The sequence below is a fragment of the Lissotriton helveticus genome, chromosome 9 (assembly GCF_964261635.1).
Source record: "Lissotriton helveticus chromosome 9, aLisHel1.1, whole genome shotgun sequence".
In the NCBI taxonomy this organism is placed as follows: Eukaryota; Metazoa; Chordata; class Amphibia; order Caudata; family Salamandridae; genus Lissotriton; species Lissotriton helveticus.
The window spans coordinates 958736150-958762460 of NC_136070.1; the positions used below are offsets into that span (position 1 = coordinate 958736150).

General features: G+C 44.6%; 1 protein-coding gene across 3 annotated transcripts in view; it reads right to left on the bottom strand.

Moving 5' to 3' along the window:
* The window catches only part of LOC144783085 (E3 ubiquitin/ISG15 ligase TRIM25-like), a 147810-nt gene extending 121715 nt beyond the window's left edge, over window positions 1-26095 (bottom strand). For 2 of the 3 annotated variants that reach the window (XR_013601391.1, XR_013601395.1), the window contains exon 1: window positions 25856-26089. Coding sequence is in view for 1 of the 3 variants with exons in the window: in XM_078662247.1 (XP_078518373.1) it covers window positions 25856-25904 (49 nt within the window). In the remaining 2 variants the exon portion in view is untranslated. Of the gene's footprint in view, window positions 1-25855 lie in introns of all 3 variants that reach the window. The other variant, XM_078662247.1, reaches the window with a different exon arrangement.
* Between the last annotated feature and the right edge of the window lie 216 nt (window positions 26096-26311).

Consider the following 26311-nt stretch of genomic DNA (forward strand, 5'->3'; position numbering starts at 1 on the left):
TTCAAGTCCAGTGTACAATGTATACATTCCTTTTTGAAACATCGTATTTGTCTCTTTCCATCGAAATTCAGGTATTCTCCAAGCAGCATCCTCTGGGCATCTCACCGTAATCTCCTGAGGGTACATCTATGTAAGACATCTTCATATAATGGGCAAGACTTCTCAGTTCTCACTTCCAGAATCGTAAAAGCCTTGCCACTAAAACTATAACCTCTCACACCACATTTTTTAACAATCTTAAGGTAATTTACTGGATAAGATGCTCCACTCTGTGGTATCCTTAGCAAACAACACCAATAGACCCAATGTTATATGTACACTTTAGAAATCAAGTACAATGTAACATAACACAACACAATGCTGTTTGAACATTCCTCCACTGTTTCATAATTGCAGTTTCCCAGAACACAGTTGTAAACAATTTTGAAGTTTTAAAATAGAGAGACACTTCCTTTAAAGACATGCTCCTGAAAGAAGCTGCAGAATGCCTTAATCATAATCGGGTTATTTGAAGCCACATGGATGTTTAGATTTGGCATAGGATAATTGGATATTGCCCACAAGGCTTGTGTTTTTAGGAGCATAAGACGAAACCTCTTTCTAATCCAAGGGCACATTCATTGACTTTTTAAAGAAAATATACCATTCTTCCATAGTACGCAAAAACTAGAGGTTATTGAATAATTGAATAAGGGCTGAAGAATTTCAGATTGGCTATTTGAAGAGAAATGTAATTATTGGGCAATAAAAGTAGCCTTATGATACGGGTGTAGCAAGAGCCTGGTGAGGATGTTGTCTTGGCTTATAAGATCAGAGGATGGAATCAAGATATTCCTGGCATTTGAAAGATGAGGGCCAAACCTGGCCTAGTCAACACCTGATCAACTTGAAGGCCGTCCAATAACAACCATGACCTCTTGACACAGAGTCATTGATTGGTGGCAATTTAAGTAACACTATTGAGTACCTTGTCCTTGAAGGCCACAAAATGCTATTCTAAAATATTTAGAGTAAGCGTAGGGACAGAGTACAGCTAGCCTATATGTCAGAACCTACCTACTCGATAATCGCAACACCATAAACCAATTGTTGAATACTTAGTGACCTTAAACACCATCAATCCCATTAGCACTTTTTTTTTAGCATTAGTTTGCCACCCAAAGGGATACAGTCCTTCTGAATGAGTTGAACCCAACCTTTACCTACAAACTAAAGCTAACTAAATTGTGACCACGCACACTATGCCCGAGTGGATTTGTTAACAACACAGTGTCTCAGTGGACCAAAAACCTATACCGACCCTAAACCCCAGAAAGTCCATTGACATCCAAAAACACACACCCATCCTAAACCTCACAACCAAAAACCCACAAGCACCCTAAACCCTAAAAAGTCCTCATCACCAAAACACCCATACCCACCCTAAACCATAACATTTCCCTTGCCCCCAAAAACCAAAACCCACACTAAACCTTAAAAATTCTCTTGCAACCCAATAAACCATACACACTGTAAACCCCACAAAATTCCTTCCCACCAAAAATTCTACACCAATCCCAAACAATAAAAATACCCTTGCCACCTAAAAAACCCATACCCACCCTAAACCTTAAAAAAACCTTTCCGCCCAAATACCCATAACCACCCTAAATCTAAACCAGGCAGTTGCCACCTAAAAACCCATACCCACCCTAAACAATACCATACCACCCAAAAATCCATACCCTCTTCTCCCTCGGTATCTTTCACTGGTCTTCTTATCTATAGACCTCCTGGTCCTAGATCCAATTTCAGCTGTGACCGTTTTAGAATTTTGGAACCTTACTTTGGTAAACCCCATTTTACCATTCTAGGGGACCTAAACTTCCATCTAGATGACCTGAGTTCGAAAGATACTCTCTCTTTGACAGACCCCCCTTACCGCATGTGGTCTTCTCCAGTTGGTGAATAGTCCAACTCATTTGGCAGGGCATATCTTGGACGGGGTGTTTTCAAACGACCCTAGGCTCTCGACGGGTCCCCCGTTCCATTGGTTTGGTCAGATCATTTGGCCGTACCTTTAGAACTTACATTTCCTTCTGTGCCTCTGCCTATACTGTGTTCCGCCAATAGAGTTCCGAAGAGGAGCTATAGGAACATTACAAATGAATCTCTTGCACCTTTTATAAGGCTATCGCCCTTTTATCTACCAGAGATGCTGGTGCAGCTGCACAGGAACTCGCTAACTCCATCTCCAGAGCTGTTGAGGTGCTAGCCCCAGCTTCTCTCCGCTACTCAGCAAGGGGTAAACCTTCTGAACCCTGGTTCACTGAGTCGCTGAGGCTCATGAGGCAGAGCTGCAGGAGGCAGGAGAGAAAATGGCGGAAAACCTGGGATACCTCTGAAAGATTCTCACAAGCGGTTGCTGGGAGAGTATAAGGCTAGAATCATCAGGGAAAAACAGGAGTTCTTTTCTAAACGTACGACGTTCCTTACCTCATCTAGGGAACTTTTTAAGATTGTCGACTCTTTGTGCTCCTTACAAGAGCCTGACCCTGTCGTAGGCTCGCAGGAGCTATGCGACAGGATTTCAGAGTTTTTCCACACTAAAATCGCGGATATTTATCTTACGCTAGAAGCACAGAGAAGGACTCTAGATGTTGATCCCTGTTTGACCCTTTCCAATCTAGAGCCCTGGACCAGAGATCCTTCCAAGACCCTAACTGTCTTCCCGCCTCTCACCATTGAAGACCTAGATTCACTGCTGAATAAGACTAAATCAGGTTCCCCTCTGGACCCCTGCCCCTTGAAAGTTTTGAAGGAATGCAGGGACACCCTGTTACCGCCACTATTGGAGGTGATGAACGGCGCTATGCTACAGGGCACCTTCCCGGCAGTCTGGAAAAAGGCGATAGTTAAGCCTTTACTTAAGAAGCTCACTCTGGACCAAGAAACTATTAAAAATTTTAGACCTATTTCCTTGTTGCCAGCTCCTGCTAAAATGTTAGAATCTCATCTCAACATACATCTCACTGCCTTCCTCGATTCCTCTGGGTTCCTGGACCAGTCCCAACATGGATTCAGGAAATCCCATAGTACGGAATCGGCACTCACTGTGGTGATGAATAATATTAGAACTAAGGTCGATCAAGGGCAGACCACTCTTCTGGTCTTACTTGATCTGACGGCAGCCTTTGATACCCTGTCTCCCTCGACTTTAACATCGCGTCTGAGGGAGATAGGTGTGCAGGGCCCAGCTCTGAGCCTTCTGTCTTCCTTTTTAGAACTAAGAGAGCAGAGGGTCAAGCTTGGAGAGTTCCTCTCCCCTGCTAAACCGTTGCAATGTGGGGTTCCGCAAGGGTCGGCTTTGAGTCCGACCCTGTTTAACATCTATGTGGCCCCACTTGCTAGGTTAGTAAAATCGCAGGGGATGGAGGTGGTGTCATACGCGGATGACACACAGATCATGGTGTCCCTGGCCCATTCGGTCAGTACCTCCGCCTTCAGCTTCAGGAACTGCATGCAGTCTTTGAATGGATGATCCAAAACTCCTTGAAGCTGAATGGCGATAAAACCGAGGAGCTGGTCTTTGGTAAGGACCAGGAGATTTTGTCCAGCGAGTGGTGGCCCCCTTCGTTGGGAGCCTGTCCTATTCCATCTCACTCTGCCAGGAATCTTGGCGTCATCTTTGACACCTCGCTGACCATGAACCTCCAGGTAAATAGAACCGTGGCCACCTGCTGGGGAGTTATTAGGATTCTGAGGAGAATCGTTCACTATCTCTCCCCTCAGGCTCGTAAGCAGACCGTGGTCGCGCTGGTGTCCTCCCGGCTTGATTACTGCAACGCATTGTATGCAGATATCAATAAAGGCCTTATTCAACGCCTCCAGACTGTGCAGAATGCGGCCGCAAGATTTGTTCTGGATGCCCCTAATTCTTTTTCTGCCACACTAGCCAGGAAGAGCCTCCATTGGCTTCCGATCCAGTTTAGGATCTCTTTAAGATACTCTGCCTTGTCTTTGGAGCCCTATCGGCAAGATGCTCTGATGCCATAGGCTCCCTCTTAACTTGCTATTCTCCAAGCAGGAGCCTCCTTTCCTCCAATATGAATCTTCTTTGCATTCCCCGTAATAATAAGGTCAGATGGGGAGGAAGGGCCTTCTCTACTGTGGCCCCCCGACTATGGAATTCCCTCCCTGCTGAGATCAAGACTCAACCCTCGTTGGCCCTTTTTAGAAAGGCGCTAAAAACGTGGTGTTTTATCAAGGCCTACCAGTAAGCTTGCTTTGGGGATATTACAAGCATTTTGTTTAGGCGCCTTGACGCCCATTGGGCTAAGTAGCGCTATATAAATCAGGTTTCATTCATTCATTCATACCCACCCTGAACCATAAAAATTCTTGACACCCAAAAACCCATACCCAACCTAAATCCTCAAAATTCCCTTGCCACCCAAAAACCCATACCCACCATAAACACTTAAGATTCCATTCCCACCCAAAATCCAGGCCCACCCTAAAAAATCCCGGGGACCAGAGCGCGGACTGCCATTGCCGTGCAGCGAAAGAAGAGCGTGGCCCGAGGTCCAAGGTGGGACACTAGGGAAGCTGCGGACGATGTTTTGAGCCACGTTGAGCTGCTGTGGCGGGAGATAGTGCAAGGCGCGTATCAGCCTTAGCTTCAAGTCTTCGAGTTGTCAAGCCCTCAGCTGCAGCTGTTGAATCTATCGAAGCCATGTGTGAACCCAGCAGGGGGAGAGGTGATGTGCGGGTGAGCTGCGGAGGACCAGTGATGTGCTTTGAAAGTGCTGTGACATGCTGAGATAGCTGGGGCACCAGCCGAGCCAAGCTGCGAGTGAGCCTCCCCAGGTTGCAGTTTGAAGCAGGGGACGCAGGACACGAACTGGCGCCCAGGGGACCTAAGGGAGCTGCTTCACAGAGTGTAAAAACTGCCACACCTGCTGCTTGAACTTGAAGATTCCTCTAGTTAAAAAAAATAAAAAGCTATTACCACCCAAAACACCTATACCCACCCTAAACCCTAAAAATCCATTTCCACCCAAATACCCATAACCACCATAAATCTAAAAAATGCAGTTGCCACCTACAAACCCACACCCACCCTAAACCCTAAAAAATACCTTACCACCCAAAAACCCATACCCACCCGGAACCCTAAAAATTCTCTTGACACCCAAAAACCCAAACCCACCCTAAACCCTCAAAATTCCCTTGCCACCCAAAAACCCACACCCACCCTAAACCCTAAAAATTCCCATGCCGCTCAAAAACCCATACCCACCTTTTACCCTAAAAAAGCCCTGATCACCTAAAAAACTATACTCACATTAAACCCTTAAAAATACCTTACCACCAAAAACCTATACCCACCCTAAACCCTAGAAGTTCAATTGTCACAAAAAAACAACCACCCTAAACCCTAAGAAAAACCTCACAACCCAAAAACCCATACACAACCTAAACCATAAAATTTCCCTTGCCCAAAAAAACACACCCACTCTAAACCTTAAAAAATTATCTTGCCACCCAAAAACCCATACCCTACTTAAACCCTAGAAAGTCCCTTGCCACCCAAAAACCCATATGCACCCCAAAACCTAAAAAATCCCTTACCACCCATAAACCCATACCCACGCTAAACCCTACAAAATTCCCTTGCCACCAAAAAACCCATCCCCGCCCTAAACCCTACAAATTCAAGTGCCTCCCAAAAAGCCATACCACCCCGAACCCTAAGAAAGCCCTTATCACCTAAAAACCTATAGTCACCCTAAACACTAAAATATTCCTTACCACCAAAAACCTATACCCACCTCAAACTCCAGAAATTCCATTGACACCAAAAACCCATACCCACCCTAAACCATAACATTGTTCTTGCCCCTCAAAAACCCACACCCACGGTAAACCTTAAAAATTCTCTTTCCACCCAATAACCCATACACACTATAAACCCCACAAAGTGCCTTCCCACCAAAAATCCCACACCCATCCCAAACAATAAAAATACCAGTGCCATCCAAAAAAAACATACCCACCCTAAACCCTAAAAATCCCTTTCCGCACAAATACCCATAGCCACCCTAAATCTAAAGAATGCAGTTGCCACCTAAAAACCCATACCCACCCTAAACAATACCTTACCACCCAAAAATCCATATCCACCCTGAACCCTAAAAATTCTCTTGACACCCAAAAGCCCATACCCAACCTAAACCCTCAAAATTCCCTTGCCACCCAAAAACCCCATACCCACTGCAAACCCTAAGAAATCCCATATAACCTAAAAACCCACACCCACCCAAAAACAAGAAATTCCCCTACCATACAGGGGATTTTTGTTATTGTTTTAAATTTCATAAGTCATCGAAATAATAAGGTTATTTAAACGATATATTAATTCACGGTAAATACTCGAGGTTGCCGCAGGAGACACCCGGATTTAGCAGGAGCAGGTTCAAGGATCAACAGGCCTGTCGGGCTTGGGCCAAGTCAGTTGGTGTCGTCCTCTTGTTAGCAGCTGCATGGCAGGTCTTCTTCTTGGTCTGCTTTCTTGTTTCAAAATCGTCATCTGAGGAAGGAAGGCTCAGGGTGCCAATAAATACAAAATTTAGGGGCGTTATAGGTAGGGGAAGGGCAGGGCCCAATAGATCCCTGTCCTGGGGTGAGTACACCCCATATCCTGCTCCTCTCCTGTGGGAGGGGGGCAGGAGCCTATCTCTGATTGGGCAGGGCTCCCCATCCTCAAGATGGGCGGAGCCCAGAGTTATGCTTCACCTCGCCTCTCCCACCTGAGGCGTGGAGTTTGCGCAGGCTGGCACACCCCCTCTCCTCACATAGGATTTCCCGCCAGTCTTCCCACCAGAGTGGGGGTGAGAACCAGTGGGGGCCAGTTGCTGAGTCCAGCAAGTGGTCTGGAGAAGCTCCCAAAGGCGGTATGCCTTTGAAGCTTCCCCCTGCCCATCCTGGGGGAGGAGACCTAGCACCTTGCTCAGGATGTGCATTGTTGCAGGCCCAGGAGAGTGGGGGGGGCTCTCCACCCAGGGGTCCAGCAACATGTCTGCTGTGTGACAGCCTCTCAGACAAGACGTGGATTGTAGGTTAGGTTTCAGGGACAATTCAAAGATGCCCTCTGTAGTGCATTTTACATTAAATCCCACACTGGCATCAGTGTGGGTTTAACGTGCTGAGAAGTTTGATATCAAACTTGTCAGTCTTCAGTGTAGCCATTATGGTGCTGTGGAGTTCGTAATGACAACCTCCCAGCCCCATATACTCTTAATGGCATCACTGCACTTGCAGTGCCCAGGAATGGCCCTGGGTACTGTAGGGGCATAGGGCTCATGCACCTGTGCCCACACCACTCGCATAGGGCACCCAGCTAGAGGGGTGACTGATGTATGCCAGGGCAGGGGGTTTGTGGGCATGGCACCCAGGGATGTGTGCCATGTTAACTCTTTGTTTAGTTCTGCACCAGGACACTCAGTCTGCAAAGGCAATGTGTGGGTGTCAGGGTGCAGAGCCCCTAAGGGTGGCACAATACGTGCTGCAGCCCTTAGGGGTCTTCTCTGGTCACAATGCCCTGGGTACCATTTACCAGGGGCTGACATGTGGCCAGAGATGCCAATTGGGTTCCAGCTTCAATACCGTTTTAGGGAAGGAACACAGGCCCTGGGCACCTGATTGGCAGGAGCCCAGGGCACACTCAGTCAAAGCACATCAGCAATTCAGCAAATAGTGGGGGCATACCATGCAAGAAAGATGGCACTTTCTCACGGAGGTGTCCCCAGCGATCCTGACCCGAGATCCAATGACCCCTGACGTGCCTCAAGCCTCCAGCCGATGCCTGCATCCTCAACCCGGAAGGTCCCCCCAACCACGACCAGGAGCAGGTAAGAAGATCCGACCCTAAAAGGTACCCCTGCACCCAAGTGGTGGTCGCACCCAGAAGACCTTTTTCCCCGAGCCTGTGGTGTGTTTGCAAACCTGAGACTCCCCCTTGAAAGCTACAAGGCGCCTGACACCAAAACAGCACTCTGCACCCGGCCGCCCAAGTCCTGCCGAGGGTGCACCTTTTGTGCTGGCTTGAACTCCCATTTGCCCTGAGCTTAAGTCAAGAAGCTTTGCTCCCACAACCCTGTGGCCTGCTCATAAGCAGCCACCAAACGGCGGTCTCCTATCCCCCACTGGATAACACTGGGACTCAACACTCTGCACCCGGCCACTCGAGTGCCGCTGAGGGTGTAACAAGAGTGTATCCTTGACCATGGGAGACCCAAGTCTACCCCAAGAATACCAACTCCCACAACTGAATACTTACCTTTGAAACGATAACCCTCTCCTTAGGATAACTGACTGTATTACTGTGAAAAAGTTTCCAAGTGTGGAGTTGGAAAATCTATGAAACCCTTTAAAACAAACTAAATAACAAAAACGCTTTTACTTACCTGTTTACAGGAAATGTTAGAGTGCTCCAATCCAGGTATTCCTCACTGAGTAAGAAAAGTAATCTGTAAAGTAATCTACTTGACATTCTACTAAAAAGCCAATACAAAGTATATGTACAGTATATCAAAAGCATTGCATTGGGGAGGAGCCAAGCTCGCGAGCATAATGGTCGCCTTTTAGCTCGGCTCCCGCAGCCCTCCGGCCTGATTGCCTATCCTGTCTACTATCCTGTCCGGAGACGACACATTATCGGGGACTTGGCAACAGAACACCTTGTTTGTACTTACCATCTGGCCCGGAGATCTCAATGTGCAGCGGCTCCGAAGTTGTGCCCTCCGCAAGATCGGGGCCTCCGTGGAACCTAGACCGGGACCTAACCTGTGGGATCCGACGGCTCTCTGCCTCGGCCGAGAGCGTGAACCAATGATGGGAGCCGTTGTGCGAAAATCCCGGCGATCCTGATCCGGGCCTGCCCCGGTGACCGCGCGGCTGATGTGGGTGAGATGCACCGGGGACTGATTCTGTGAAGGGGACCTCCCCCCGCCGCTGCTTTGTCCGGCGGCCCTGGTCCTCTGCGCCCGGACTCGGCTTGTTGGGGGCGCCGGTGCTGGTGTAGGCGGGGACCCGTATTGGGCGGACTTCCTTTCGGCACCAAGGCTGCCATTGCTGGGACCCCCGGAGCTCTGTAAAGTCCTACATTTTTTTACTGTTTTTCCGGGGGTCGTGGAGGGCGGCGACTGGGCTGACTTCACGAAATGGCGGCCGACCCTCTGAAACAAGAATCGCCCTGTGGCGGCGGGCTTGGGTTGCCTAATTGCGCGGGGATCTGGTCTGGTGAGCGTGAGTTACGGTCAGAGATATCCTGGAAGCTCTGAGATCCCTGAGCGCATCCCTGGCCGCCGATGTCCCTGTGGGTCCGCCACGACCTGCCGCCATTTTGGGCAGCCGTTTCTTCCTGCCGCCCTCTTGTTTCAGTGACTCCATTGCCTCGCCCCCCTCGATTGCTGCAAGTGTTGCTGCCGCTGATCGAAGATCGTTTTGTGTGCCGGTGACTTTGGAGCTCCCTGTTTTTCGAGGTTCTGACCCCGGGGACTTGGACATTGTGCCGCGGCCCTGTCCGGCATGGATGCCTGGAACTATTGGTGGACTGCCGCCTGCACCTGCTCCGATGGCTTTGCCTCTGACTATCGTGGAGACCCCCTCGCCCTCCCCAGCGGCGCAACTGAACTCCTGTTTTTCATCGTTCGTGCTGCGATTGCTGATGCATCTAAACTCTCTGTTTGGACTTCTGCTCCCTTGCGGACCGATTTACCCCCCATGTTGTTATGGTAGTCACCATTTTTCTCGATTGTATGCTGGTCTTGCATTTAGTATCTCATTTTACACTGTCATGTGGTGGGTGGGATTTGTGGTTCGGAAGGGATGGGGGTGATATGCACGACTCTTGGTTGACTCTTGATATACGACTTAGGGGCGCACTTGTTTGTACCCGGGGAGAGGTGGGATGTCCCCTTCTCTGTACGTTTTATGGTGCTTGATGGGGTGTCGTCCTGGTCTGTTTTTGCTGTGATTGTCTGGTTGGGCGGCGGCCGGCCATATTGATTGCTGTTCTTCTGCTCCTCCCTCCTGTTTTCTTCTTTCCGTTTCTGTTTCGTTTTTGTCTCGTTCTTCTCTCTTTCCTTCTCGCTATATTTCGGGTTCTGGTTTAGGGCGACAGGCACGCTGTTTGAAGGGTAGGCCATAGCCTTCTACAGGGGTGCAGGGTGGGATGGGTGGGTTGGGTTCTATTTGTTGTTTGTTTTATGGTTCTATGGCCCTTTTGTATCTCCTTTTCGTAAAGCCGCGTCTGTCCCGGCCTCCCGTGGTGTGTTCGGGGTGGGGTGTGTGGCGTCGTTCACCCTCCTTTTATGGTTCGGTTGCTTTTCTTTTCGATCGCTGTACCCTCACTGGTGCTGATATTCCTGTTGTCTCCTGTATTCCCGCCACGGGACGCCTGTGTCGACGTGTCTTCTTTCTTTCGTTTTTATATTTCATTTATTTTTTCCTTTTTTCATTGTTCCACCTTGTCCTCCTCCCCTCCCCCTCCTTCCCCCCCTCTTCCCCCCCTTTTTTCTTCGTTCTCCCCCCCTCCCTCCTTTTTCCTAGAGGTCACTATGACGGGCTGGTTTTGATGTGCTGTTTCTCCGATCCCTCTGTTCTGGCTTAGCTGTGGTTTGGGTGGTGGACATGTGACGATGATAATGCTCGGGTGTCGATTATGTCTCAATAATCCTGATCTTCTTGTGTGCATTGTGTTGTCTCTCCTGTACTGTGGCCCCTTACCCCCTTATTGACGCTGAGGCTGGTTCTGGGATATCGGGCGTCTCTATATTGACAGTGAGCCTGTCGTACGCCTTATCCCCATATTATAAAATTAACCTTTTTTTGCTCCTGTGTTTTGGCCCTCTGGTTCTTAAGTCTCCTCTCCCCTTTTAACGATGGTACTGCCTCTGCTTTGTGCTGATTGATTCTGTAATGTTTGTCTTGGAACCTCTGATTGCTTTACACATTGCGGCCGGCCTGTTTGGTTGTAGGCCTAGACTTGTATATCCTTTTGATGCTAATAAAGGTTTAAAAAAAAAAAAAAAAAAAAAAAAAAAAAAGCATTGCATTACTAGTAGCTCTACTGTAATCAAATCAAAGTGCATATACAATTGCAATTCAAACTGTTTACAAACTGCATTTCTACTGTAAAGTATTTATTGATTACCACTGCCAGGCTTGCTTGGTTCTAGAAAATAAAACTAAAAGAATATTTTTATACAAAACTAATTGGTCTGAAGTTCAGTCTTCGAGTGTGTGAGCCCATTTGCTGATTGTGTACAACAAATGCTCAACACTACCCTCTGATAAAGCCTTACTGCTTGCCCACACTACCACAAATAAGAGTAAGGTGCTATCTACTTTTACCTCTGCCTACCTTTGGGGTTCCACTGAACTGTGCATACTAAACCTCACTTTGGTATAGTGAATACAGAGCCAGCTTCCAACAATTACACTAGGTACTAGTTAGATTTCTTTAACAATAAGCTAGATCACAACTGTAGACAGCTTTAAGTTCATATGATTCATTTAGGACTTTCTTTTGTATTTTTTTTGTGTGGAGTTGCTTTGCGTTAATTGTATTCTAGGAATAGTATAACCTTGCTTAAAATACTTTGTAAAAAAATATAAACTGGTGAGGTGAGTAGCTATGCACAGTAGTGCACAAGTAAACCATTTTGCACCACTTTGGTGCAAGCTTCTCAACCATTACATATGCTGAATTCACTATACAAAACATTTCTGAAAACTATTTGTCCCACGCAAACATAAAACAGGCACAAAGGGCCAAATTATGCAGCAGGATTTAATAAATGATACGCTAAATTATGTAGCATAATGCGGCACATTTTGTTAAAGTATTGCATCATTTTGTCAGGTCGAAAACTAAAATTAAGGCTGCTTTAATAAATGTTAAGGCTTAAACAGCACTTAACCAAAACTATTTTGTGCATGCACTATTTACAGAAAGCCTGTATGTTTTTCATACCTAGAAACTGCAGTCTAATAAGCTATAAGAAAACAAGAGCCTGTGGTATTACACCCCTTCCTTGCTTCTTGGATTTTCTTTTATTGCTTATGCTACTGCTGGGATATATTTTACAAAAGAACATAACTAAGAAGGAAAATGCTACTTACCAGTATGCATCTGTGAGGTGTGGCGCCGCGGCTAGGGCGACTGACTCCGGAATCTGGGAATCACGGTTCGATCCCCGGCACCGGCGGCAGATTAGCCCAGCACCATGTGACTCTGGGCAATAGCTTGCTTAATCTTCCCAACGGCCCCCAGCGCCTAGAGACCCTTACGGGTGATTGTGCGCTTTACAAATGTGGATTATTATTATTATTATTCTTGGCATGTAGGGCTGCTGAGTTGTACACTATGCATATATCGCCATCTGGTGTTGGGCTCGGGTGTTTGCATGTTGTTTTTGTTCTCGAAGAAGTCTTGTTGACACAAGGTTGGTGACTCCTCCTTCGGTTGACAGTGCGCATGGGCTTTGGCTCAATCGTTAAGATTATTTTGCCAGTAGGGTTAGATTGAGTAGTTAGAAATAGAAAGATGTCCATGCGTGATGTATCTAATGAAGATACTACTGGATCAGATAGAGATATCCGGGAAGGAGGGTGGGCAGGTACAACTCTGCAGCTGTACTTGTTAAGAAAAGATGCATACTGGTAAGTAGCATTTTCCGTTCGAGGCATATGAGCTGCAGCTTGTACACTATGCATAGACTATATAGCAGTATCCTCCTTAGCGGTGGCTACCTGTATCTGTTGCAGTAGTTTGCAAAGGTGTTTAATACAGCCTGGCCCACACTAGCTTGTTTTGTCTCCACATCTACACAATAGTGTTTTGTGAATGTGTGTGGTGTGGCCCAAGTTGCTGCTTTACAGATGTCATCTAGGGGAATGTTCTTTAAGAATGCCATAGATGCCCCTAGCTTACGTGTAGAACAAAGGTCTTCAAACTTTTGTAGGCTGAGCCCCCCCAGCTACATTTTTTTAGATGTCGGGCCCCCCCCACCACCCGACAGAAATTTTTGGAATCTGGTACACTATATAATCGACTGCCGTCCGCATATCACGGGCCATATCTGGAAAATAATGTTAAACACAAGAAGAGTTTAGTAAACTTCAGGTTTGTGAGTGTGTGTGTGTGGTTAAAAGACAGACTTCTTACAGAGTTTAAATCAAAATTTCCAAGATGAAAAGTGCGCAAATTGTTTTTACTACGAAGCTTTGCTTTACACATATAACACATGATTTGACATAGATTGATAATAACACCACTAACATTAATGCGATGGATGTGCCTGTTTTTCGCCACAGAGACGGTCAATCTGTGGATGGATTTTTGCTACTGCCATCCTCAGGTTGTGCTCCACATCTAGTCTTGACCGGTACTTCGTCTTTAACACTGCAAGTGCTGAGAACCCAACCTCACATAAATAGGACGAGTTGAAAGGCAAGAGAGTTTTGATAGCAGTTTCTCTCAAAGCTGAATGTTCTGCAGACATTTTCAGCCAAAACTCTCCCAATGAGACTTTGCTGAATTGCATCTGCAGAGTGTGGTCACTTTGGAGATCAATCAGTTCTTCCTGCATGCGAATCGGGAGAAGGCTCCCCCCTCTGCCAGAAATGGTTGAAAGACCCAGTCATTGAAATGATCGCTGTCCTCAGGAAAATACTTTTCTAAACTGTTCCTGAGAGACGTTAGGTGATTTTTTATTTTCTCACCAACACTTGGAAGTTCATATTCAGTCTCCTCAAGAGCATCTACTAAACATGGAAACGACTCAAACACGCCCTCTTCCACTAGTCTTCTCATAATTCCAGCTTCTTCTTGAATGCAGTTATTCTTTTGTTCATGGTAAAAGAAGTGATTTCAGCTCTTTGCAGAGACAGATTCAAGGAATTTAATTTCTCGAAAATATCAGCAAGGTATGCTAAAAGCACAAGCCAGCGAGGATTGCATAGCTGTTCTGCTTTGCCAGGGTCCAAACACAGAAGAAACTGCCGTACTTCATTCCTTAATTCAAAGATTCGAGTCAGCACTTTCCCCCGGGATAACCACCGCACTTCTGTATGAAACAGCAAGCCATCATGCTCAGCTCCCATTTCTGCACATAAAATAGCAAAAAGACGAACTCTTGTGGGATGGGTCTTTAAAAAATTCACTATTTTTATGGCAGAATTAAGCACATCCTCAAGGTTCACTGTCCATGTTTCGAACAGCAAGGGCTTCCCGGTGTATCATACAGTGGGTCCACAGAATATGTGGAGCCACTTTCAACACGTTAGCTTTTAGGCCAGCCCTAGCACCACACATTGAAGGAGCACCGTCTGTACAGATTCCAACACAGTTTTCCCATTTTAAGCCATGGATATTCAAGAAGTCATTGATGTCAAACAAATCAGAACCTGTTGCTCACCCCTTGATTGTCCTGCAAAATAAAAAATCTTCCAATAGTAGGGTTTCATAACAGTATCGAACATAAGCAATTAAATGGGCATCCTTTGACACATCAGTTGCTTCATCTAATTGCACAGTAAACAAACTTGATTTCAACCGGGCTATGAGCTGTCCCTGGATATCTTCTGACATGTCAGAGATGCGGCGGCAAACTGTTTTGTCTGAGATGGGTATGCTTTTGAATTTCTCTGCTGCTTTTTCTCCAAGCATTGTCCTAGCCACGTCGAGTAATGCTGGGAGAATCACTTTTTCTCCATCTACAAAGGGCCTTTTGTTTTTAGCAATGTGGTATGCTACTTGGTATGAAGCTTTTAATGCATTTGCTGGAGTACTTGCCACATGTTTCACTGCTTCTTTCTGCTGAGTTATGTCCAGCAACTTCCTGGCAAAAAAATCTCTGCTTTTTCCTGCCAGAGACCCATGTTTTGTTTCAAAGTGACGCCTCAGTTTGGTTGGCTTCAAGCTGTCATTAGCTCAGATCACGCCACAAACCACACACTGTGGTCTACTTTCTCCACTAACAACAATGCAGGTGAACCCAAAGTCCAAATAGGAGGCATCATATTTCCGTGTTTTTGCAGCTTTTCTCTCTCCATCTGTTTCTGTTTCAGCCTTTCGCTTGACCACTCTCCCATCTTTTGGCAGCAGGAAACGGTCCATGTCAAATGTGTGCTTAACCTAAGATACAAAATTCCGAAGCTGCATGTTAATGAATAGTACATGGCTACAATTTTACAGCTTCATGAGGTAGAGCAGGTTTTGTAGTTTCCAAAAAATCTTCACAAAAATTCTTCTTATATTATAAATGCTAAATTTGGATAAAAAAATATTTTTTTTTGGCAGGAGAAGATGGCGGCTGACTAAGCAGTCTAGTCGTGAGCTCCCCGTCTCCCAGCATTTGTATGTAGTACTTCCCACCGAGGCAGAACCGAAGCAGAACCAGCAAACCGGCGCCGAGCAGAAAAGGAGCAGAAACTAGGTGAATTATGAGGCAATATGGGATATGCCATGTACACAATCTATTTTTGAAAAGCGGCCACCTACGTAGCGTTCAAAATCTACCAGGTATGCAGACATGGTGAGCGGGTCTGCGTGATGTGGCAATGAAGGAGCTGGACGTCAGCAACGACTCCGTATAAAGTTATATCTACTGTGGACTTACTGTGGGCATTGTTGCAGGTTCGTTGCGGTCTCCTCACTCTCTCTTCCCCCGGTTTTGCAGTTTCGGCGTTTGGTGTCCGACCTGTCTCCCTGTGGCTGCGCGGAGCACCGAACGTGGTGCACAGAGGCGGGCCAGTTGACAGATCGGTATAGAGGCTCTGGGTTAATCTCCGGAGATAGAGACGAGGGCTGTAGAGCAAGGAGGTGACAGGGGAGGCGAGGTAGCTGGAGCCCAGAGAGGAATTCGTCACAGCGCCACAGTTAGAGGAAGGAGCCTGCAGGTGTAGCACTGGATGGGACTGAAAGCAAACACCCTGACCTAAACAACAAGGGAGTCAGTTTCAAGAGGTGCTCACCTTTAGTGTGGGCAAAAGCGGCTCATGCTCGATTAATAAACAATAAAACGGCACACCGTGTCCCACATCATGTTACAGCCAGAGGAGAAGGAGGCATAATTTCGGACTATAGCATAGTGGGTGCATACTTAGCCCCTATACAAAACAATATAAGCGGGATCCAGGAAAGCAGTGCACCAAATAAAGACTCCAGTAAATACTTTTTCCTGTGTTATTTTGAGGTCTGGGGGCGCGGAGAGGGGCCTTAAGGCCGAGGCAGCGTGCAGTAAGCCCGAAAGCAGAGAAGGTAAGCTGCGCAGAGCATCTCTCACAAGCAAACTGGATAAACTTAAGGTGCCCCCTCCAGTAAAAATTACTCTAACGGAGGGAAGGTCCACAGGAGGAAGTTACAGCCTGAGAAGTTTGAAGGGTGGCTATCAGGGGGTTAAGGTTAAAGATACAACTAAAACTGAAGACCTGAAACCAGCAGATATATCCAAGGAAGAAAATAAAGACGCAGGCAGAGGTAAAAGCAAGCCTTGCAACACACCCAAGACTGCTAAAGGAAGGAAAAAAAACACTGTACCACTGTCAAATGCAGCACGGCTCAGCTTGACAAAGCCAGGTGGGAAAAGTTTGCAAAAAATTACCCCTTCCCTGCGTCTGTTTTTCAAGGTACAAGAGAAGGGTCTGAGTGAGGGGAGTGAAAAGAGATCCAGAGATTCTCAAAGAGAAGATACCACACAAAAGGAGGTAATTATGGCAGAAAAACCAAGTATGGAAAGCTATGGAGTCCCAATAAGTAATCAGTACCAGGTTTTGGAGAACTTTGATAAACAGGAGACTATAGGGAGAGACCAGGTATCAAAAAATACACAAATTCAGGCCCAATTTTCCCCCCCAACACCGTTCCAGAACCGGAACCAACTAAATCAAATGATAAAAGCAAAACTCCAGATGACACAGGAGGATCTCAAGCAGAAAAGATCTTAGGGAAGATGGGAGAGATGATGAGGGAGCTAAGGGACAAATTTGCGACCTCCGAACGGAATCAGATCAAGATCCAGGAGACATGTGAAACGCTAGACCACAAAATAAACACTTTGATAGAAAGAGTAACGCATGTGGAAGGGGTAGTAGAAGGTCTAAAGAAAAAAACAGAAGACAATTGTAAAGAAATAACCAAACTGAAAATCAAAGAATCAGAGATAAGTGAGAGAATGGAGTCTTTGGAGAACCACGCCCGAAGAAATAACCTTAAAATTTTAAACATCCCAGAAGGTTTGGAAGGGGATGATATAAAAGGGTTTACAATTCGGCTCCTGGAAGAACTGATACCCTGGACCAAAACAGTAAACTTAGCCGAAGACATACAAAGGATCCACCGCGATCCCTTCAGGAAAAGTAACCAAAGGAAAAATCCAAGGAAAATATTGATTAACTTCCTGATGTACGCGCTTAAGGAGAAGATCTTGAGTGAGGGTCTAAAAGCAACATCATTCTCCAAAGACGGTTGGACTTGTAGGATTAGATCAGATATCTCAAAAGCTACACAAGATAGACAGTGGGAGCTGGGCCAACTTATGCCACAACTAGTCGCTTGGTGCAAATGTTCAAATGCGTTTTCCAGCCTCTTTGAGGATCATGTGGGGGAACAACATGTTTAATGTTAAGGATCCAAAGGAGGTGGAAAGACTAATGGAACAAATAAAGATCCAGCAGGAAGAAGATGCCCATTCTAGTACACACAAATAGTGATGGTTCACTCTAAAATTAAAAAATGGAGGCTAAAAAACGCTCGATGGATGTGTAATAATAATTAAAGGTGGGAAGCAAAAGGAGCATTAACTCAAAGTACACAAGTTGAGATGGGGAACTCGAAGCAAGGGCAATTGAGCCCAAAGGAAGAAAGAAGAGGGAGGCTTCTTCAGGGGGGAACAATCACCTTGGAAATACTCACCAAAAATAAAATGTAAAAAAATAGAAATTTCACCGGGTGGGGAGCAAACTGGGGAAAAAAAAAAAAAACGAAGTCCTTACAACAAGCCAAGAGAGAATTCAGAGGCCGTCAATTCCATGGTTAAAAATGAGTAGAACAAATATAAGAGGGAAGGAGAAAAAACTTAATATTTTGACCTGGAATGTAAATGGGCTGCGACTAAAATCGAAGAGCAAGAATTTTAGAATATTTAAAAAACATTGATTGTGAGATATTAATAATCCAAGAAACGCACCTAACAAAAGAAGAATGGGATCCAATAAAGAAAAAGCAAAGTTGGATAGATCACTGCATCTGCACAAATCAAAACTGCAACGTTAAAGGAGTGGCGATTATATTTAAGAAATCCTTTAAAGTAACAATAGAGAGATCAGAAGTCGACAAGAAAGGGAGATGGGCAAGTGTGACGGCTAAAGTACTTAATAACCACTATACAATAGTGGGATATTATGGTCCAAATGTGGATGATCCGGAATCAATACAAGATTTATATGCCCATTTATTTATTTATTTATTTTATTTATTCAAAGTTTTATATAGCACGAACAAGATCCTTACAGATATCAGAGCGCTTCACAAAGACAGAGTAGGGGCAGTAGGAATGAACAGAGATAATGGAAGCAATACTCCTATAATAAAGGGAGGTGATTTCAACATCTTATTAAATCCAAAAGAGGACAGATACCCGATAGGGAAATTACTATCAACGCCGAAAATAAGAGAGTGGGTCGGAATCTGCATGAAGGATCTAGAGATAATGGATATCTGGAAAGCGAAGGGGGACAAAGAACATAAATTCACCTTTAAGAACAAGAGGCTAGGCCACGAATCCAGAATTGACTTTTTCCTTCTTAGTTATAATCTTGCGGAATACACAAGTAAGGTGAAACACATCCCAGAACATTTGTCTGACCATTCCGCGGTACAATTGAACTTGGTGATATCGGAGGTTCAAACGCAACAAAGATTGACCGTGGATAAGAGAATATTCCTAGACGAAGCAAGTGTGGCTAAACTAGAAAAGGAAACACAGCAATTTTTTGAATTAAATAAAGAAGGAACCTCCAAACAAATAACGTGGGATGCCTTTAAAGCCTATATGAGGGGGAATATCATGAGTATAATGGCCCATAAAAATAGAGAGAAAAGTGTCTTTATACAAAATATCGAAAGGGTCTTACTGGATCTCAATGGAGAATTAAAAAAGGCCACGCATGATCACGGAAGAGAAGAATTAAGAGATAGAGTAAGCATAAAGAAATTGGAAATGTCTGAGTATCTGGAAACAATAGTAAAAAAAAGATGGGAGGTCAGCAAACTTTCTAATTACGAATACGGTGAAGGATGTGGGAAAATTCTCGCATGGAAAGCAAGAACAGAGCGAACTAGGAATCACGTTAATAAAATACATAGAGAGGGTCAAACTGGATGTGTTTCTGAAAACAAGGAAATAAAGGAATTTGTAGATTTTTTTTCAGAGCTATACACGGAAGAAAGTACTTGTGATGAAGACCAGATACAAAGCTTGCTCGAAATGATAGAGATTCCTGAAGCATCCCCGGAACAAAGAAGGCAATTGAATCTAAAAATAAGTGAGAAGGAAGTTGCAGAAGCAATAAAATCACTAAAAAGAGGGAAGGCGGCCGGCCCAGATTCTTTACCTAATGAACTATATCAGGTACTCCAAAAGAATGTTCTGACCCCTTTTACAAACCTTAATGAAATTTTCTTGATTAATGGAGAGCTTCCCAAATCATGGAATGAAGCGATAGTAAGTATACTGTTAAAACCAGGAAAGGACCCCACTAAATGTGAGTCCTATAGACCCATATCCCTTCTAAACAGCGACTACAAAATATATACGCAAATATTAGCAAGAAGGCTTGGGACAGTGGCAGGGTCCCTAATCCATCCGAATCAAAAGGGTTTTATTAAGGGTAGACAGATCACCGAGCTGTCTCATGAACTTATCGCCACCATAGATATTGCAACCCATAACCATGTACCTTTGGCAGTTATAACATTCGATGCTGCCAAAGCGTTTGATCGGGTCAGCTGGCCCTTTCTAAGCGCCACATTAGCAAAATTTAACCAGGGAAATAACTTTTAGACAGCTGTAAAAAACATCTACAAGAGTCCAACGGCTAAAATATTGGTTAACGAGACACTTACTGATAGAGTGCACATCGAGAGAGGAACTAGGCAAGGATGCCCCCTGTCCCCATTATGATTTAATTTTTACATAGAACCTCTAGTCTGCCTCCTAAGACGGGAAGAGGAGATTATACCCTTTAAATTTCAGGGTTGGGATAAAAAAGTTGCACTATTTGCTGATGACCTGATGTTATTCACCGGGAACTTAAATAACTCTCTTCCAAAAATAGAGAAGATTAGAAGTGACTTTGGAGCAGTTTCAGGGTACCAAGTAAATAAATCTAAATCAGAAATAATGGAATGGAACATCGCGTCTGGAAATCCTTTAGTGAAGACCAAACTAAAGTATCTTGGAGTTTAGTATAGTAAGAATATTGAAGAAATAGCAAGCTTAAACTTCAAAAGAGTACACAAGGAAATTAGCAGACTTCTAAAGGCCTGGTCAGGCCTACGCTTATCTTTCCTAGGAAAATCAAACCTAGTAAAAATGACAGTATTACCGAAGTGCACATATTTATTCAATTCTCTTCCATTGGAGTTTAAAAAGGCGGAGATAAAAAAACTACAAGGGGAAGTATCCAGTTTCATATGGGGGTCAAAAGGAGTTAGGATCAGTTGGAAAAAACTGAGAAGACACAAGCTACAAGGAGGAATAGCCAGCCCGGATCTACTGGAATATTATAAAGCGTTCCAATTTAAAAATATAAGATTTTTACTAGGCAAAAGGGAAGAATGGCCTGAGTCTTGGAAAGCATTAATTGGACCAGGAAACGATCACTATCTATACAAATTTGGCCATCCCAAATAAAAAAAAAAAATCAAGTTGAAGACGTTAAGATCAGCAGTAAGAATATGGTACGATATAAGAACTACTTTAGGAATACCGTACTATAGCAAATACTCCCCAATTTGGGATTCTCCAGGAACACCAGAGTGTTTAAAAGATAGCTTAATCAACCCACTAAAAGAAGCCAACATAATACATCGGGGCCAGTTGATAAAAGGAAAGAAGATTACAGAGTGGGAGACCCTTGACAGAGACCCAGGGGACGTTATCAAGATTCAAATATTATCAATTAACAAGTTGGCTTAAAGGAGTAAAAGAAAACTTGCAAAGGGATGATGATATTAAACAAAAGATTCTAAACATGTCACCCTTTAAGAAGGAGATATGATTTTGGTACTGGGCCTTGATAAGATCTAGGGAAGAAGAATATAAAGTCCCACAAAACATCTGGGGTAACTCCATGCTAAACCGTCCAATTGGGAACCTTTGGGAAGCCTCGAATACTATTGCAGCTAGAGTGATAAAATCTGCTCCGCTAAAGAAGAATCATCTGTTCACAATACATAGAGCATATTGGACTCCAAAAAAACTGTCAAAATTCAAAAACAGCACAGTAAAGAAATGTCCAAAATGCGGTATGGAAAGAGCGGATGATCTGCACATGGTCCGAGAATGTCCACTGCTGCCAGAATACTGGGACTTGATTGGTAAGACGCTCTCTGAGGTCATAGAACAGCCCATAGAGGTAAGCGATGAACTCATTATTTTTGGGACTTGTAAATATGCACACAATATCATACTGTCTAAGGGGCAAGAAAATATCCTATTTTTACTAATCCTTTTAGCCAGGAGGGAAATATGTATAAAATGGGTAAAAAATTCATCACCAAGACACTCTGATTGGTTAAACTCCATCCTAAGGGTATATAAAGTGGATAAACAGGGAAGGCAGAGCAAGAATAAGAACAGGTTCTGGGATATTTGGGAAAAATATAAATTGGGAACTGATAGGGGGTCCAATGATTAAAGCAAAGGCACCACTGATTTCAAGCTGAGTCTTGAATTGAGTAGTAAAAATGACTAGCTCCCCTCCCTCCGAAAATCATGTGCTAAGAGATGGACAAAAGGAGGCCCCCGAAGGATAAGGTAAACGGAACACCTCGAATAACCAAAGGCCGAATAAATTAAGGAAGCGGGGCCCCTGACTCCTCCATACTCTAATCTTTTTTTCTGGATGAGGACAAAAATAAATAAAAATTCAATAAATAATTTTATGATAAGTCGATAAAAAGTAATTCCAGCTCATCCAGGCTTTACTTAGGTGCTTCCATAATTGCTGTAGTATGTATATGCTGTATACCACTGTTGTGGCTCTGCAAGTTACTTGTTCAAAGGTTCGTGAGGGCAAACTTCAGCACTGCCCGTCACCCATCACTCAAAAACAAATGCATACCTTCTTATTCACTTCCTAGAATGTTCCTGCTGCTTGAATAGGAGTCCTCTGCTTCGCGATCAAAAAGCGCTTTCCCTTGCAATGAAGAGAAAATGTTTAAGAAATATTACTTGCATGTTCTTAATATGTTTTGCATGAGACATCATGAAAGCTCCCCTGAGATCAGAATAATAGTGATTGGCAAGGGAGTGAATGACATGCTTAGAAGTTACCTGCTGCCTTATCTTAAGGGGAAATAAAGTATGCCAATGACTGCAAGTTATTCATTTCAAGTCCTGACAGCTGGTAAGATAGCTATGATCTCCAAGTTAAGAATTTGATTTTTGGCAGGGCCACGTTAGCTTTCCATTCTTTCCAATTCGTTAAATTGATCTTGAATGTACTTCCTTGGAGTTCCTTCACTTCAATATCCCCCATAACCAACACACCCACTCTTCTGTAAGCGGCAAGTTCCCTTTACTTTTGCCTTGCCAATATTCCAACATGTGCAGTTCCTCTGCAGAGAGGTGAAGGATTGGATGAGCATATATTTGGATTTTTTTTATGACCCACAGACTGCCGTTATGCGAAACTTGCACTACCTTTGATTATCAAATCCAGAAGTCTTAATCATGGTTATTGAGCGGTTTAAGTACGGGCACATCTCTGACTGGCTCAAGAGGTTGTACATAGCTTTTCATGGGGCCCTGGTCTTTGCTCTTAGGCCTGTACCATATTGCAGACGAAAGGCCAGAGCAAAAAAAACACTTGGAAAAAAGAATTTGACAGCATCAAAAAATGTCCATATAACGTGTGCTGCTGAAGGGCATCTATAAAAGGGATAAAGAGGGCTACTAGGATACTCCGTACCGCCACACTGTTCCTTCTAAAAATGTTGTATTCAAAATATAAATCTTTCCTATGCCCAGGCTAAGACTCCATCGGGTAAAACACCACCTTGATATATTGGGAAACATGAATGTCAATAAATTGCTTAAAACATTTTTTTTCACAGTTTTACATTGTGCAAACTCCTGGTCACTGGGCCACTTTAAATGAGCACCAGTTACATTACACAGGGTCAGATTTGTTTTCATTACTCATGGATAAATTACATTATTTCATCCAAGATCACTTGATGTTGCGCCGAGGATGGGATTCAAACCCGGCTCCCCACTATCAAAGTCAACAGCTCTGGCTATAAAACCACGTCCCTCCCCTTCAATTTGATGGGGTGGAAAGTACTTGCTGTTTCCTTGCTGTCTAGCAGTTTTCAGGCAGCAATAAAAATGTCAAGATAACGCACGTGATTAATCTTTCTGCTGAAGAGAGAGATTAAGTTTTGTCTAGTGGCATTTTTGACTGATAATGTAGCGCAGAGTGTTAATGTTCCTGCTGCAAAGAATGTAAACCATGCAGATATTTGGAAAATGAACATGTAATATTGCTGGCTTTGGGCATTTGAGCAGAGCGCTGGAAACCAGCACCTATTTGCTCTGGACACCAGCACCTATTTGGTTGTGTTTTTTACACAAATTAAGCACTGTGTATAACGTGTGTGATGCAAAGTGCTCTGACACCCTATGGTTGGTATGAGTAGCAATATAAAACGAAAGCAATGCATGCAAAAAAATGGACTATGGAGAGTTGAGTGACACTATGGAAGGTGGTAGTGAGGGAGTCCATGGAGATGGAGGTTATTAGGGGTGGGGGTGCCAAAAAATATAGTCGCACCAGGCGCCCTGAACTCTAATGCTGGCCCTGCAAGCACCTAGTGTGGTTCCTACACATAAAGCCTCAAATTCAAAGAGCACATAGAATAGTTGAGCTGCTGTGGCAGTGGCTTTGAGAAAGGAAGCAGTTTCTCAAGCCTGCAATGTTTTGGCAGAAACATAGAAAAGATGTAAATACAAATGACATCAAATGAAATAGTCCTCAAAATAACATTTAAATGGCTTTTCACATTGGATAAACAATGGGAAATAGAGACTGCAAAATATGTGACGGTCTCATCAAACAGTGCACAGTTACTGACAGTGGTGGTAAGGTCTTGATCGCCAGTCCATTTTGTTGCCCTGGTTTTAGTGGCGGCGGCTGCAAATAAAAAGTGGTAGGGCAAGGGAGGGGGTGAATTAAACACACAAGTGAAACCAATGTAAATAACCCATATTAGATAGCAGTATAGAATCAAACCAAGAAGGCACCAGTGTGCTGAAGAAAGCAATACCATGCGTGCGCATCACCTGCAAAACTACAGTGAAGTTCTTCAAAAGCTTTCTTATCAGCCTCTCACAAAATATTACATTTGTTCACTCCCTTCTTGTGTTTGTGGTGCGAGACTCTGTTTGCATGTGTGTTTTTCTCTGTGCTGTATGTACAGATTCCGTGAGGATGAGGCACTCTTGCTTTGCTTTCTGAAAATACAACGTCTTTGCTCTTGTGTGCTTCTGTTGTCTGGTAACGAGTGGCTGCCTAAGAGTGAATTAGTGATTCCCTTGTGAGTGCAGGCGTTTTTGTAATAATGTAAAAATGAAAATCTCTTTGAACAGCAGAAGGCGCCGTGTTCCATGTTTTTGTTGTCTATAATAGGGCACACAGAGTTTGTTTCTCCCTTGCTCTGTTTCTACGGGCCTTGCTGAAATCCCCAGAGATGTTTCTTTACACTACAGAAGTATAGGCACATCCTGCCCCATTGCAATTTTATTTAAAATAACCGTGCTCTGCATTGCGATGTGTGACAGTTTCATAATTTTAAACGACTATGAATGACACAAATCAAGCAAGAAAGACGAGGGAAACATAAATATCTGAAATTGCACCCACTTGAGCAAAGTGACTGTACCAGTAAAAGCACATTTTCATAGCATTCCAAGTCAGTGTAACAGTTGATCATTGTTGATTTGTAAAAGAAAAGTCCATGGGCATACATGTGTGTGTAAGGGAGGAAGGGTGGAGATGGCAGCCAGGCAGAGTGCAGCTGCAGCATAACGGATAGCCACAAAATACTTAAAATTAGTATGGGCATGTCGTGTCTCTTCAATTTTCCCTCTCTCCCCCCCAGCCTCCTCCCCTGCCCACCTCCACCCGACAGAAAACTTGGGCATGTGCCTTCGATTTTCCCTCTCTCCCCCCACCTCCTCCCCTGCCCACCTCCACCTGACAGAGAAAACTTGGGCATGTGCCTTCGATTTTCCCTCTCTTCCCCCCAGCCTCCTCCCCTGCCCACCTCCACCCGACAGAAAACTTGGGCATGTGCCTTCGATTTTCCCTCTCTCCCCCCACCTCCTCCCCTGCCCACCTCCACCCGACAGAGACAACTTGGGCATGCATGTGCCTTCGATTTTCCCTCTCACCCCCAGCCTCCCCCCGTCCCCCCGTCCCCCTCCGCCTGACTGGGAAAACTAGGCACCATTGAAAGGAGACTGTTTGCGCACGAGGCTACACATTAATAGGGTAGAAAATAAAAGTGTTAGAAACTTACCTGTTGGTGGTTTCAATCTTCCGACAGCAGCAGGAGAACACCAGGGCATCCGCACTAAAGTTCTTCATGTCGAAGTCAACCGAAGATCACACAGCAGGATAACTTCAACACAGGAACCAAGGAAGACGGTGAAAGGCAGCAAACGGCAGGAATGAAGAAATGCCACACTATCCAAAAAGATGAATTCCGGAGCTTTATGTTCGTGATTTCGCGGCACTTCCTGCCATCGGTACAGCTGTCCCCTTCATTGGTGTAACGTCAGTGCTGACGTTGCGAAGGAGTTTATCAATCCAAAAGCCCCATATGAAAAGGGGACGAAATGCAGGAAGTAAACGTACTTTGGACGTTTAAAAGCAGGTGAGAATTTCCGGTGGAGTGCGCGCCCCCCCCCCTGGGATGATGGTGTGCCCCCCCAGGGGGCGCGCCCCACAGATTGAAGAAGTCTGGTGTAGAATG